At 38.8% G+C, this 16,725-nt stretch overlaps 1 protein-coding gene across 3 annotated transcripts in view; it reads left to right on the forward strand.

The window, feature by feature from the left end:
• Nucleotides 1-15,729, forward strand: part of TBCK (TBC1 domain containing kinase) — a 220,901-nt gene extending 205,172 nt beyond the window's left edge. For all 3 annotated transcript variants that reach the window (XM_043571089.1, XM_043571097.1, XM_043571106.1), the window contains one exon: nucleotides 15,417-15,729. In XM_043571089.1, the coding sequence (XP_043427024.1) occupies nucleotides 15,417-15,527 (111 nt within the window). In that variant the 3' untranslated portion in view covers nucleotides 15,528-15,729. The remainder of the gene's footprint in view (nucleotides 1-15,416) is intronic.
• The last annotated feature ends 996 nt before the right edge of the window (nucleotides 15,730-16,725 follow it).

Genomic DNA, 16,725 nt, shown 5'->3' on the forward strand with positions numbered 1-16,725 from the left:
TAAGCATGGTTAAACTTGGCTTTCTTTCTGGCTTATTCTTTGCCTTCTTGTCAGCAAATGTTTTGCTCTGTGGGTTTATAGCAGATTATAAGGAAACATCTTAGATATTAATGTGGCTTGAACACACTAGACATAATACAAGGCTTACAAGTAACAGTGAAAACTCTTCTGTATGGCTCTGCATAGCATAGATGGAGGATAACTTACTTTAAAAGACCACTCAGCTAAAACCTGCCCTGTAGAGTTCCTGTTCTCATAGGTTTTCAAAAGTTTTGTGAAGTAAAAGCAGTGTAGGAGTTGTAGTAAAGGGGGCCTTAAAACACCTCAAACTTTTTTTTTAACATCTTTACTAGATGTATTATGTGTACAAGCAGTTTTTTAAAAAGAGAGAGTACTCATTTCCAATTTGCAGGAAAAACTGCCAAGTCACCATCTGACTCTTGTGATCTCTGGCACCTATATTCATGACCTGTCACAGGATGAAAGTTATCTTTGTCTAAGTATGTGTTATTCTACATACCCACCCTACCCTCCACAACCCACCATTTAATTAATTACTCCATACCACAGGAATGTTTGTGGCTGAATAAGAAACTAATCATAGTCGCCCTCCCACTTGACCTATAGAGTTTGGAACTTGGCTATGATCCATCATAGCCCTAACTGTTTTGAATCTGAGTTTTTAATTATATACGTTATTTTCAGAGCATAGTATATTGTGTGTAACACGGCCAGTGGCTAGGACACAGTATGTGTTTACTGTTCTCAGTTGTCTAATGTAAACAGAACTTGATAAATGATTGTTGCTCAAATTCTGGTCCCAAATACTGCAGATCAAAGGAAAATGTACCACAAGGCTCATTAGAGCTCCTGATACATTATGGTATTAGATGATGGAATTTTATCAGAAAAGGTTTATTCTCTAACATGAACTAGTACACTTTCTTCTATTAGAATAAGAACTGTTTTCAAAAAGACTTTTATGTCATGTCTGAAATTTTTTCTCCTATTTTCTTAATGTAAACTTAAAAATAATTCCACATAGCCATTCCTAAGAGGGCTTGTTTGAAAGTATAAGCTATTGTTAAACACTAATCTGTAAATTTACAGGAAGATCCTAATTGCCATATGATAAACACTAGGTCACTATCAACTATCATTAGTTAAAAATTAGATGAGTTATAAAGGAAAATGAATGATAAAGGAGTATAAAGGAAAACTTTTTATAAAAAAATTTTTTTAATGTTTATTTTTGAGAGAGACTGAATGTGAATGGGGGAGGGGCAGAGAAAGAGGGAGACACAGAATCTGAAGCAGGCTCCAGGCTTGAGCTGTCAGCACAGGGTCCCACACGGGGCTCAAACTCAAGAACCATGAGATCATGACCTGAGCTAAAGTCAGACTCTTAACCGGCTGAGCCACTCAGGTGCCCCTAAAAGAAAACTTCTTTTTTTTTTTAATTTTTTTTTTCAACGTTTATTTATTTTTGGGACAGAGAGTGACAGAGCATGAACGGGGGAGGGGCAGAGAGAGAGGGAGACACAGAATCGGAAACAGGCTCCAGGCTCTGAGCCATCAGCCCAGAGCCTGACGCGGGGCTCGAACTCACGGACCGCGAGATCGTGACCTGGCTGAAGTCGGATGCTTAACCGACTGCGCCACCCAGGCGCCCCAAGAAAACTTCTTAACCTAGAGTCTGTCATGAGTTTTAGAAGGTCTTTCAACTAACTGAAATTATCTGTAAAGTGTTGTACATATGTGTCTTTTTTTTTTTTTGAGAGAGAGAGAGAGAGAGCAGATTCATAGCTTTCATTTAATTGCTCAAAGTATATGTGACCCAGTAAACAGTAAAAGTTACTAGTATAAATTACTGCTTTGTTATAAACAGTTCATCATAAACACTGTAAACCCTACCTTACATCCCCTTTGGGGACAAATCTACTATTTACGTTTGAATCTACAATTGCAACGTGTTGTAAATGGTTCTCCTATTAATGGATTGATTGGAAAGAGGAAGAGAGGAAAGAAGGAAACTAGTTTATAGTATTTACTATGAATCAGCACTTATGATATCTAATTTAATCTTCTCAACAGCACTATAAGTGTACTATTCAAGTGTGTTATTATCACACATTTAACAGTTAAGGACACTAAGGCCAAAAGAGCTAAGTGACTTACCCGAGATCCCGCAGCAAACCAGCGGCAGAACCCTGATTGAAACCCTATGCTAACTACAAAGTTCCTATGCCTGTCTCCATGCCACCCAGTCTGTTTGAATGAAAGAGTGAATTATCTCACCTTCTTGACTAAGTGACAACAAATTATATAGAAAAGTATTTGTTTGTCTTATCACCCTGCTAGCTAGGTCTGAAATTCTGTCATCCTTACTGCCCACCTGTCTTAACTCAGACCACCAATACCTCATGCCTGACTCACTGCAACTTCCACTGTTCCTGCCTGCAGTCCCCTTCCCCCAGTTCTACCCCACAACCAGGGTGAGCTTTTTGAAATACAAATCTGATGAATGTCACTAAATGCCTCTGTGACTTTTTTTGCTTTCAAAATAAAATTCGTATCCTCCTCATGATTCATAAGGCCCTTCATGATCTGAACTCTGCTTAGTTTTCCAAGCTCATCCCTCACTGCTCCTGCCTCACCCTCTTGGACTCCGGCCGTAATTAACTACTTGTAGTTCCCTATATACTGTCTTTTCATACTTATTTCTATTTGGAACATTTTTCCCACTTCTGTTCACCTGGGTAACTACCATTTGTCTTAAAAGACTGTTTATATACCATGTCTTCAAGGAACTCTCTTAACTCCTCATGTTTGGGACTAAGTACCCTTCCCAAGCGCTCATAGGATATCTTTTACTTACTTGGGACCACTATCATATGTATAATTTCTGTGTGCATTAGATCAAAACTCATCCTTTCTATAGGGGCACACAGCACCATGTAAGGGTTCTGCTTAGCCCTTTTCCAGGTTCTCTCAAGCAAGGCACAATTTATACAGCTGTAAATGATGACTTTATGTAGCAATTATCAAATGGCATTTTTATTGCCACTACACTTTTCTGCATCTCCATCTGAACTCCAAGCTCATTGAGGACAAGGATTATATTATATAATATGTTCATTGTTGTACTCCCAGATCCTGGCATAGTGCCTTTGAAGTGGAAAGCACTCAATAGATATTTGGTGTTTGAATTAATGACTAACTAAGACTGGCAGTAAAGCAGTTTAACCAGTGCCAAGCATAGTTCCTGACACACTGTAAATGCTCAAAAAGTATTTGATGAATGAACACATGAGAAATAATAGTGTGCTATAGACTGTGCATTTGTAGAAATTAGTAAAAGAGGGTGACAAAAGAAAAAAATACTAATAACTATTAATTTAATTCAAGACAACAAACATTAAGTGCTTACATGATGGAAATTATTATGAGGAAACACAAAGGAGAAAGACATAGTCCCTTGCCCTCAAAAAATTTACAATCTAGGGGCGCCTGGGTGGCGCAGTCGGTTAAGCGTCCGACTTCAGCCAGGTCACGATCTCGCGGTCCGCGAGTTCGAGCCCCGCGTCGGGCTCTGGGCTGATGGCTCGGAGCCTGGAGCCTGTTTCCAATTCTGTGTCTCCCTCTCTCTCTCTGCCCTTCCCCCGTTCATGCTCTGTCTCTCTCTGTCCCAAAAATAAATAAACATTGAAAAAAAAAATTAAAAAAAAAAAAATTTACAATCTAGTTAGAAAGATAAGACATGTATAAAACCAATTAACTCAAAGCAGAATGTAGCATGCGCTATGTGAAATTTATAATTAAAGTTCTAGAATATCAATAAGAAGGAAAAAGTTTCTTCCAGTTAAATGAAGGGTTCCTAAAGCTTCTTGGAGAAGGTGATCATAGGCTTAGACCTTGAATTATGAGTAGGATTCACTAAGGAAATGTATTGGGAGGAGAGCCATAGTCAGGAGGAAATATTCCAGGCAAAGGAAATAGCACATGCTGATTGGAAAGCATAGGGCTTCTTTGAAGAGGCTTTTAGCTGCAGACAAGGCTGGAAAGATAGGTGAGGAGTCTGGAAATAGATGGCCTTGAATGCTATGCTAAGGAGTGTACATTTTAGCAGTGGGGCTCTATTAAAAGTTTTTTTAGAAGGAAAGTGATACTATCAGCTGTATTTTAGAAAGTCATTTGGCAAATTGCTTTTAGTGTCTTCCCTCTCCTTTGCCCTTGATCCCAATAAAATAGAAATTCTTAAGCACCGAAAACCAGAGACCAGTTAAAGAATTTCACTCTTTCTACATTCCTAGTCTATTTCAATGCTAGGTTCTTCCCAGAAGCTACCTTAATGCTGGTCTTTTCTCTCAAGCTTTCAAGGTCCCACTGCTTAAACAGTTCCTAAACCTTCATTTAGCAAAATTCTCCTGGTTGTGGAGAAAAGAAAATAGGAGTTTGTCTGAGATGGATAGCCAAAGCCCCACAACTTTCAAAACAACATTGGGGAAATGGCCTCACTGCTTTTATTATGTGATTCAAAGCATCTGGTAACATTCTATCACACTCTTCTCTTTATTCAGGACACTAAAAGACAATATGCTCATTAATCTTTAATTTACTTATAAATAAGTACATGTACTTATATAAAGAATAAGGAAGCCTAAATTTAGAATAAAAATTTCTTTTGTCCTCAAAATGCAAAGAAATGTTAGACTTAGTATTATCAAAATGAAATTTTCAGTAAGAATTTTGGGGTACTATATATTGTCCTTCCTAACTATAGATAAGCAAACTATTTTTTGGAAAGGATCCACAGATCTTGAATCACCTTGCCTAAGGGCAATAGCCTTTAGGAAGGAAAAATTCTCTACACAATAGTGTTAGAGATCTCAGGATTTCCTGAGGGTCTCCCATAATGCTAGGTGTGGGCAGCAAAGTGCCAGGCAAATGGAAAGGAGAAAACTAAAAGCACAAGAACCATTTAGGAACTAATCCAAGAGTAATTAGGATCTAAAATGGAGTAGGAGCAGAGGAATGGAAAAGAAGGAACGGATCCAAGACAATCACAGAAGTAACACAGCTTTGTGCCTAAATGAATGTGCCTAATTTTACCTTGTGCCAAAGTCAAAAATAGCTTCAACGTTTTGTTTAGAAAGTCAAAGGTAACTTTAAAATTTCCAGATTGGATTTTTGGGAAGGTAGCCGATACCTTTAACAGAAGTAGAAAGAGAAAGTAGATTTGGAGAGATTGTGATGAATTTTGGACATACTGAGTTTGAAGTGCTAATGGGACATGAGTATAAAAATACCAGTCAAAGACTTAGAGGTTCAGACTAGAATTCAGGGAGTTAAAATGGGATATGTATGTACAGAATCCTTCTACTTATGAAATAAACACTTAGTATTTTATAATACAGAAAAAAAAGGTAGGTTTTTTCTTTCCTATAATTAAATGTAATAGCTTATATAATTGCATTATTCTAGAATGGAAGACAAATTCCAGGTGATGGCCTCAACAACATATGGTCAAAAGACCAAAAAAAGACCATTAAAAAAATATAACTCAGGGGCGACTGGGTGGCTCAGTCAGTTAGGCATCCAACTTAGGTTCAGGTCATAATCTCACTGTTAGTGGGTTGGAGAGCCCCGCATCGGGCTGTGCGCTGAGGGTGCAGAGCCTGCTTGGGATTCTCTGTCTCTCTCCCTCTCTGCTCCTTCCCCCACTTGTGTTCTCTCTCCCTCTCTCTCTCTCTCTCTCTCTCTCTCTCTCTCTCTGTCAATATGTGTGTGTGTGTGTGTGTGTGTGTGTGTGTATATATATATATATATATATATACACACATATATATGACACTTAAATTTGCTTCAAGAAATTGTAAAACTCCATTGTATCCATTATAAACTAAAATTTGCTTTGGTGCAAGTGACTGGTAGAGGAGAGCAACAAAGAAAACGAGATCAAAGGAAAATGGAAGAGGAAGAAAGGAAAACACCATTTTGACATGTGAAGGAGAAATGTGTATTTGGGATTTCAACAAAGCAAACAATGAAATAGAAGTTGCGTTGGCTTATATTATGCTGAGATATCATGTGCCTTGAGGAAATATTTTCTTGCCATTTCTATTCACAATGTATACTTTAAAAAATTTGAATTCTCTTCCTTTAATCCCTGTGAGATTTTCTTAGAATTACGTATAAGAAAGTAAAATAGAAAAGACAAGAGAAATTTACAGTTGCACATGAAATTATTAACATACCTTGTTTTCCACATATGTCTCAAGTTGTCCACATACCACTAAAAACTGCCAAGCTTGAGTGAACAGGAGCTGAGAAGCAAGCATGGAGCCCAAGAGTAGAAAATGAAACTTCCGTTGCATCCTCTTCAAATTCTTTTACCTATTTCAGTTCCTAAACTATGGAAATGAAACTGGAAATGAAATTAACCTTCATCTGACTGCTCTGTGGACTTCTACAGCAAAATTATTACACAGGAGTTTATTATTTACATATTTATAAACTTCATCATCAATATTGTTTGTATAAATTGTGTTTCTTTTATATAGATGCCTTTTAAAAGCACTATTTTTAAAAATGATCTTACCTCTTTCAACTTATACAAGAGTTGAAGAAAGACCCTCCTAGTAAAGAAAAAGAGAAACTAGTATTTGACTCTTACCAGATCCAATTAGATAGTTTTCTTACTATTTGCCTAAAATCTTTTCCCCTCTTCCACTGGCAATAAAGCAGTATAACCAGTGCCAGGCATAGTTCCTGACATACTGTAGATGATCAAAACGTATTTGTTGAATGAATGAATCAGTTCTTCAGTAGATGTTAGAGCAAATGCTATCGATGTGTTAGGCACTGTTCTGGGCATTGGAGAAACAGTAATAGATAAAACAAAGTCCCTCCTTTCATGGAGCTTACAATATTTTGGAAGAGACAGTCAGTAAATATGTATCAATGGGTTATAAATGCTGAAATAAAAAATAAGAATGAGTGGAAAGAGTGCTAGGTGGCTTATTTTCTTTATAAGATGATCGGGGAAGCTCTTATTTTGTGGGAAATGGAAAGTCACCAGAACATGGGGAACAAAGAGTTTTATATGATCTGACTTTTATTTTAATAGATCATTATGGTTGCCTCATAATGAAAGACTGTAGGGTGTGAGGACAGAAGCAGTCAGACAAGAAGTTATTGCTAATCTAAATAGGAGGTGATGGTAGTTTGGCCTAGGAGATGAGATTAAAGGAGTTGAACATGGGGAGTGGAGGAAATGTTTGCAGATTTTCAGATCATGTAGGATCTTGTAGATCATGGTAAAGACTTTAGATTTTATTTAAAAAAATAATAATAAAACCAAGAGGCCATTGAAGTGCTTTGAAAAAGAGAGGTTATATGATCTGACTGACATTTTCTAAAGGATCACTCACGTTGTGTAGTGAATAGACCATTGGGGCAGGGAGGGAAGTAGGAGAGCCCAGTTAGGCTAATATGTGGTAATCTATGGAAGAAATAATGATTGCGTGGGCTTGTGTGGCAATAGCAGAGGCGGTGATAAGTGATCAGATTCTGAGTATGTTTTGAAAGTTAGAGACTACATGATACTTTGGTAGAGGACAAAAAGGAAATATGTATCCAGGAAGAGTAAAGTTGCCATTTCCTGAGATGGAGAAGCCTTCAGGGGGGAGGTTAGAAGTAAAGATAGAGCAGAAATCGTGTGTTTACTTTGAACTGTTAAGTTTGGGAAGCTTATTAGACATCTAAGTAGAGAGATTGAGGAAACAGATTCATGAGTTTAGAGTTCAGGGAAGAGGTTAAAGACATAAATTTAAAGTCGTCAGTGTATAGATGGGACTTAAAGCCATGGGGCTAGATGAAATCACTTTGGGGATGAAGGGAGATGGAGAATAGAAGTCAAAAGATAGCAGTGGGACAGAAGTCAGGAAGACAAGGAAAATCCACCAAAGGATACTGGAAAGATCAGCTTATGAGGTAAGAAAATGAGGAGAGATTGGTATACTGAAGGCCAATGGAAGAGAGTTTTGAAAAGAGGAAGGTATAATCAATTGTGTAGATGATAATGATGGATCAAGTCAGACTCAGATTGAGTCTTAAGAATTGGATTTGGCAGTGTGACAAAGTGGAGATTATTGCTGATCTTCTTAAGAGTATTTTAGGGGAGTGATGGAGACAAAAGTCTGATTGGAGTGGATTCAAGAGAGAATAGGCTCTCTGCAAAGAAATGAAGAGATAAAAGTTTAATTAATTCAACGTAATAAATCCTAGACCATTTAATGATTGTTGATGTACATGCTCCCATTGTTTTTCTCATTGCATAATTAACCATATTCTAGTATGGTTACAGGTCTAGTATGTTATTCCATATAATATTCCACATTAATACCCTGTAATTAACTGTTCTCCTTACTTGTCACAAGTGCCTGTGGTAAGGTATAAGATGATTACTGACCTTATCTTCACCTTTTTGGTTTTGCCCTGCTGCTGATTTTACTTCTGTGAGTCAAATAAGAGTATATGGTAGCCACCACCTAATTGTTATTAGATGTTATTACTGTGAAAACCAGTTTTACACCTTATGTAGTCATCTTTTTTCAGCAATGAGATATGATTGACACATAGAAATTGTATATATTAAGGTATACAACTTGACATTTTGATATGTGTATGCATTATGAAATGATCATCACAAGCCAATTAACATACCATCACCTCACATAGTTACCATTTTCTTTCTTTATTTTCTTAGCAAATTTCAAGTAAACCATACAGTATTATTGTACTTGTCTTAACCATGATTACTATGCTGTACATTATATCTCCAGAACTTATTCATCTTTCATAACTGAAACTTTGTACCCTTTGACTAACATCTGCCCATCTTTTTTCCCCAAGACTCTCACTCCTAGCAACCACCATTCTACTCTCTGCTTCTATGAGTTTGACCATTTTTGATTACACATATAAGTGAAATCATGCAGTATTTGTCTTTATGTGTCTGGTTTATTTCACTTAGCATAATTCCTCCAGCTTCACCCATATTATCCCAAATGGCAGGATTTCCATTTTTATGGCTTAATAATGTTCGTGTGTGTGTGTGTGTGTGTGTGTGTACACATTTTCTTTATCCATTATCCATCAATGGACATAGGTTGTTTCCATATCTTGACTATTAGGAATCATTCTACAATAAAAATGGGGGTACAAACACCAAAATCCAGATTTCATTTCCTTTGGATACATACTTAGAAGTGGGATTGCTGGATCATATGGTAGTTCCATTTTTAGTTGTTTAAGGAACCTCCACACTGTTTTCCACATATACTCTCCTACTAAAAGTGTACAACGGCTGCCTTAAGTAGTTTATTTAAGAAAGTAAGCCCTTATGTGGGTGCCTAGGTGGCTCAGTTGATTGAGCGTCTGACTTCAGCTCAGGTCATGATCTCATAGTTCGTGGGTTCAAGCCCCAAGTTGGGCTCTGTGCTGACAGTGCAGAGCCTGGAGCCTGCTTCAGATTCTGTGTCTCCCTCTCTCTCTGCCCCTCCCCCGCTCACACTCTGTCTCTAAAAAATAAATAAACACTAAAAAAAATTTTTTAAGAAAAAAAGAAAGTAAACTTATGTAGTACTCTTAAGAAAATAAATGTGTTCACTATAAAATATCTAAATACAGAAGCCTATCAGGAGACAGAACACTTATCTCAGTTATGAAAGAAACATAACAAGGATTGAAATGAAAATGACACTTCAAAATTATACTTGACTCCTTTGTCAAGGGAAAAGATCAGTGGAGTATTAGATAAGTCATGCCTACCTCCTTCCTACTACTCCTAGAAACAGCTCTGATGTTTCTAATTGGGATCACAGAGATAAGTCCTTCAAATGATCAAGACAGACCTTTATTAATGATCTCAGAATTTCTTAAATAATCAGGACAGGGCAACACTTGGATTATTTTTAACCCCAGGCCACTCTGTACTCTATATGTAGAAATCACCCCATATTCTTCTGTTTCTCTTCTCTCATCTCATGCTTATTGAGTTCTTCAGCCAAACCTAGAAATAGATGCATAATTTTCAAGAGGTATCAGCCCCACCCCAACCACATAGTGCCAGAAATGTTAAATGGACAGCATATTTTCAGCATTCCAGGGGGTCAAAAGAATACATAGGACTAATACAGCATCAACCTCACATCCATAAAACCAAGAAAATGAAATTACCACAGCTGTTCATTACAGGATAATTTGCCAGTTCCTTTATTCAGTTCTATGTTCAACCAAAAGTAATATTTTCATATCCTAAATTTAGCAGTATTTTGAAGGAAAGGAATGGACAAATAAAATGGAAGAGAGAAAAATACCTCAGTTTGAGCTTCCCCAGAGTGTTCGTAAATTCCCGGCAATTATCTGGTTCCCACTACAAACTTAAAACTCACAAGGCCAAAGTTTCACATAAAGAAACTTAATTGTCCTGCAATGTACTCCTTTCAGAATCTTGCAGAACTCCAGTTTTCTTAGCTGCCTGTGGGGTCTACCCAAAACTGTGTCCTGGCACACCAGGTGAGAAACAACATGATCCTGTTCTGTGCTCCTGTTAAATCTTAACCATACTCAGCCTTAATTTCTTGGCCTTAATTAAGCTATACTACTCTGTAGCAGACCAGAATATCCCTTTTCTCCACTCATTCTCCTCCTACAATAGAACTTGACTTCCACTGGACAAGTGTACCAACCTCTTAATCCAAGCTAAGATGAAAGAGAGAAAATAAAACAGAGTGTCACCCAACAAAGGCCTGCCACATTCAGACAGCACTGTTTTGAGGGGCACCTACCTAAGCCTTAGAAATGAAAAGCACCACCAGATCCTGCTAACCAGAGGAATGACAAAAATGTGAGAGCTCTGCCCTCTCCACATGGGAGTACTACCCACAAGAAATGCAGCTGCCTCTGTAGTGTTTGGGTCCCCAAATCCTATCCCAGCAAATACCAGATCCTGCCAACTCCACATGGGATATATATCTCAGCTGATAGTGCAGTTTGAAGAACCCCATTCTCTCCACATAGGACTTGGCCTCACAAACTCCAGCCCTACAAACATGGCAGTCTCTTTTAGTGCAAAGTGACTTGCTCTCCATTCAGGAGTATACCTATAAAAATTACAGTTTGAGGTCTCAGACAAACCTGACTAGCAAATGAACCCTATTATCCAGTAAAATGATTCTCAGTGCTGGCTACACAATAGAATCACCTGGGAAGCTTCAATACCAAACCCAGTGTTGGAGCTGTACTCCAGAAATTTTGCTTCTTACTAATCTGGAGGGGGTCTGGATATCACTGTTTACTAAAATCACTCAGATGATTCTAAAAGCTCCATAACCACTGGTCCACTATGATATCCTCCCACTCCTGCCAAGGATGTTGCTCAGCGAGTCTAGGTTTGTGACTTCTGTTTGAGGCCGGGCATCTCCCTCAGCTGCAGCTGCAAAGCTACTCTAGATCCTTCATCACCAAAGTCCCATAAATGTGTATGTTAACTCCCGAAAGCTGCCAGAGCCCTGCCAGATGAAGAGTCAAAGATGGACGAAACGCAGAACGCTACATGCCTGGTTCTCCTCTGTTCCACCGCATATCTTCTCAATGAGTGATGTGGTTTTTTCACGCTGTGGAAATCACCCCTATGCATTCACAGCCCTTTCTTTCCTCCCTAACCTGTCAGACTACAGCCACAGAGAATACTATCTGATCCACACTTGCGGCTGTCACATCAATAAAAGAGGGCTGGGGAGGGGGGAAATCTCCCTTAACGTACCCTCCCCTTGTACTTGTATAACCACCACACTACTTGTTGTCTGTTACTACCTCCTTCTCTGATCTGTAAACACTGCAAAAACTGCAGCAGTGCCTGGTATGTGGTAGGTGCTCACTACAGTGTTTGAGAAATGAATGAATAGATGGAGACGAGGAACTGCTGCCCTGGTGGGAGTGGAAAAGATGCAGTCGTGCCTTCACTGTTAGGGGCCGATATTTAACATGGATAATTGCAGCCGCAAGCCCAGGAGCAGAACTCACAATCTTAACCTGAAAACTCAGCGCTGGCGCTTTTTCTTTCACTTAAGCACCGCCTTGCTTTTCAAGGCACCTAAACATTTGCCATCTCCTTGTATTCCATTTCTACTTTTCTTCTTAGACCTCCCACGTAGCGACGCCCTAATTGTTCCAAAGCGCTCAGTTCTGCCTGCTTTGCCTTTACGGTTTCCAGCTCAACAGCAGCCTAGTTGTTATGTCCCTCCAAACAATAACAGTGGGAACTCTCTTCAGATCTACAGCATAGTTTCAGAGATTACTTAAATGTGCAGTAGTCAGTCCTTCCTTATTCGTTTTGTGACTTCTACAGTGTTTTGAAAGTATTGAATGCTAAGACTGCTTATCCACAAGGTCTTTTCAGTAATGGTATGTTTATCTTAGAATTCCGGCCTACATGGTAATTGTATTGCTGCATGTGGGAGAACGAAGCAAAGATGTTTCAGTAATCATACAGTATCAGCGATCATGTTGCCTGCACTTGACTCAGAGTAGATGAATCCGGTGCCTCTGCTCGTTAGGACTTAGGTTCAAAGCAAAATAAGCAAGAACAGCATGAAGACCAGCTCACATTAGTGGTCTAGCTCACTTGATACCTTTTGAAATACAGATGCACTATTTCTCTTCAACATTAATTACTATTAAGGATAACTTCAGGTGACTAAAAGAGTACAGGATCTGAAATGTTAATAGCCATTCGAATCTATTAAGGCACTGCAGAGAATGAGGGAAAAGATAAGTGGGGTCAGCACTATTAAGATCCATTTCTGGGGGCGCCTGGGTGGCGCAGTCGGTTAAGCGTCCGACTTCAGCCAGGTCACGATCTCGCGGTCCGTGAGTTCGAGCCCCGCGTCAGGCTCTGGGCTGATGGCTCAGAGCCTGGAGCCTGTTTCTGATTCTGTGTCTCCCTCTCTCTCTGCCCCTCCCCCGTTCATGCTCTGTCTCTCTCTGTCCCAAAGATAAATAAAAAAACGTTGAAAAAAAAAATTAAAAAAAAAAGATCCATTTCTGTGAGTAGTTTTGAAGATTGTTAAAGATCCAAGTCCAGCACCATCTATACCACCTACTTACTGGTACCGTCATCATTTTGGCTTTAGTTGCTATTTTTCAAGATACTGTCCTCAGACTACCTGCTTTAGAATCCTCTAGTGATGTTTGTTTAAAACAACAACCACCACCACCACAACAAAATCACACTCTTGAGCCCCAGATCGATAAAGCAGAATCCCAGGGCTCCTGGGTGGCTCCGTCGGTTAAACGTCTGACTTCAGCTCAGGTCATGATCTCCCAGTTTGTGACTTCGAGCCCCGCATCAGGCTCTGTGCTGACAGCTCAGAGCCTGGAGCCTGCTTCGGATTCTGTGTCTCCCCTTCTCTCTGCCTGCCCCACCCCCCATGTTCATGCTCTGTCTCTGTTTCTCAATAATTAGTAAACGTTAAGAAAATTTTTTAAAAAATAAATAAAGTGGAATACCTGGGGTTGAGGCCTTGAATTGATCCTGACCAAACCACTCAGCTGTTGAGCCGTAAGGTCTCCAGACTGTTGGCTCGAGACTTTACCAGCTGTTAGACTTCAGATACTCCCAGTAGCACTGTCAATAGGCATTATTCATTTTTCTTCAAGGATCTGCGATTAGGTTATGACAAAGTAATTGAAAAGAATGTGAGGACACAAATACCCAAAGAGGAGGAATAGGACACCACCAAGGGGAGGAAATGGAAATAGAATGGCCAGAGTCCAAGAAAACCCTTCTTTCCTTCATCCTTTTGCGCCAGGTTATATGTCATTCGTCAGACTTTAGTCCAGTCTAACAAGCATATTTTGACTGTCATGTGCCAAGTGCTAGAGATAAAAGGAAACAGAACAGTCTCACTGTCCTAGGGGAGTTTACAGTTTGGTAGAGAAAGCAGGCTCTTAAATGAGCAACTCAAATAAACATGGGAAGCAAAAGAGAGAGATTTGCCCAAGAAATTTTGGGGGCTGAGAAGAGGGGATTTGTAAGGGAGACCTAATGTGTAGAGAAGAAATTGCCTGAGTAGGGACATAAGTAGAAATTAGGCTGGTGGGGGGTAAGTAGGTGGCTTTTGAGGAAGAACTAAAAGATATCCTGGAGCTGGTGGGAAATAACTATTCCCAACAAAGGGAAACTTGCACAACCAAAATGCTCTGAATCCTAAAGTGATCTCATTTTCATTGGGATTGACAAGCAGTTGAGGACTGCTTTATCATAAGGTTGAGGGAATGGAGAAAGATAACCAATGATTCTGGATAGGTAGACATGGGCCAAGTCAAGAAGATGTGTGTGGATGTCTTGATAACTTTTTTTGAATGTTTATTTATTTATTTTGAGATATAGGGGAGCAGAGAGAAAGGGATAGAATCCCAGCAGGCTCTGCGCTGTTAGTGCAGAGCCCAGTGGGGGGCTCGATCCGTGAGATCATGATCTGAGCTAAAATCAAGATTCAGACACTCAGCTGACTGAGTCATCCAGGTGCCCTGCATCTTGATAACTTTTCAATGTCCTGTTTTGGTAGCCATCTAGAAGATGTCCTAGATCAGTCTTTAGAATTCATTCCAAGTTTATGGTCTCAAACTGTTCATTGAAGTAGCTCCAGAAACATGTTACAGCAAGGTTATGGGCCCTCTCTGGGACATTATATATGGAATTGCAGTAACTAATAAGTTGACAGTAATGTCAAAAATTATTCAAATGTCAAATACATTTGAGAATGTTTTGACTATCACTGGAAGAATACATGAAAAATAGTGATATTAATGACCTCTGGAAAGAGAAACTGAGAAGAGAGGTAGGAGGAATTTACTTCTCACTATATACCTTTTATATTGTTTGGATATTTATCATGTATATTTATTGCCTATCCCAACAAGTTTAAAAGAGAACTAAAGAGACATATTTATCCCAAAGCATAAAGAGCTGTCAACATGTTAAATGGTTATTTGATTTACATTAAAAGCCCAATTAATGATTCATTGATACAACAATGACAGCGATAGTATTATGAAAGTAGTTTTGTCTTAGGGTGCCTATTTGACTCAGTTGGTTAACCATCCGACTCTTGATTTGGCTTAGGTCATGAACTCACAGTTTGTGAGATGTAGCCCCATATAGGGCTATGTGCTGACAGCACGGAGCCTGCTTGGAATTCTCTCTCTCTCTCTCTCTCTCTCTCTCTCTCTCTCTCAAAATAATAATAAAAAAAAAGTTTTGTCTTTCACAGCTTGAGAAATAAATTGGAATTAGAGAAGTACAGATTTTGTATATCCTCTATAAATTTGGCCTTTTTTTTTTCCAGTTCGCAGCTCACCTTGTGAAGATGAAATATCCAAGAATATGTATTCTCGATGGCGGCATTAATAAGATCAAGCCAACAGGCCTCCTCACCGTCCCGTCTCCTCAAATATGAAGAACCAAGAAAGAGTGTGATAGTCAAAAGGACAGAGTGGTATCAGCCCCCAACAGCACAACTCTTCACAGCCTTACCTCTCTTCGACAGAACTAGACTTCCAGATTGTTGCATTTCCATAAAGTTTTGTCATGAAACATTTTTTTAAATCTCATAACCCACATGCTCAGCTATCCAGGCAATAAACTTGACTGTACATGTATTGCTGAAAGAATTTTCTTAACAGTGAAATCCGATCATGTATTTTTACCGCAGTGCAGCACAAAGCCAGAGGAATTCAGCTGACAAGGCAGATTTAGCATTATCAAGAAATCTCAATTGCACTGAGAAAGCTGTCTCCCATTGCACTGAACAGACAGTCCTAACAAAGGTATTATTTAGAAACATAGACTGAATGGGGGTTGCAGTCATCTTTCCATGATAATGAAAAGTAAAAAGCTATTCACAATATATTCCTTATAAGTAAATGCTATATTTGGTAACTCATTTTTGGCCCAGACAGATCGTGTGTGTGTATGTGTGTGTGTGTCTGTGTGTGTGTGTCTGTGTGTGTGTGTGTGTGTGTTGCTTAGGAAAAGAATTAGCCTACTGAAGAAAGTAATAATTTACTTACAGAAACATTGAAGTCAGAAGCCATTCACATTAGATAGAACATTATTCAGCTCTTATTGCAGAGAAACCCAAAATAACAGTGACTTAAAAAAAAAAAGAGTGACTTAAACAAACTAGAACTGCATTTCTCCCATAAAAGTCTGCATAATGAGTCTAGGACTAGTATATCGGTTTCATAATCATTAAGAACTCAGGTATCTTTTCACATTGCTTTACCACCCTCAACAGGTGGTTTCTATCTCATGGATCAAGATGGCTGCTTAGCTCAAACCATCACATACATGCCATTTAGAAGGAAGGGAATAAAGGAGGAGGAAGGCAGAGAGGAGGGAAGGAAAGATATAGGAAAGGAGGAAAAGAGAAAGAAGAGAAGGAAGAGAACTTTCTTTCTCTTTAAAGGCACAAACCATAAGTTGCACATACTACTTTGCTTATATACCATTGGCCAGAACTCAGACGTGTGGCCACACATAGCTATAAGGAAAACGGGAATATAATCTTTTACCCAGGTAAAAAAATTTATTATTTTTTTAAGTTTTAATTTTTTTTAAATTTATTAAACATGTATTATTATTATTTTATAATT

Source organism: Prionailurus bengalensis, chromosome B1 (genome assembly GCF_016509475.1).
Source record: "Prionailurus bengalensis isolate Pbe53 chromosome B1, Fcat_Pben_1.1_paternal_pri, whole genome shotgun sequence".
NCBI classification, from domain to species: domain Eukaryota; kingdom Metazoa; phylum Chordata; class Mammalia; order Carnivora; family Felidae; genus Prionailurus; species Prionailurus bengalensis.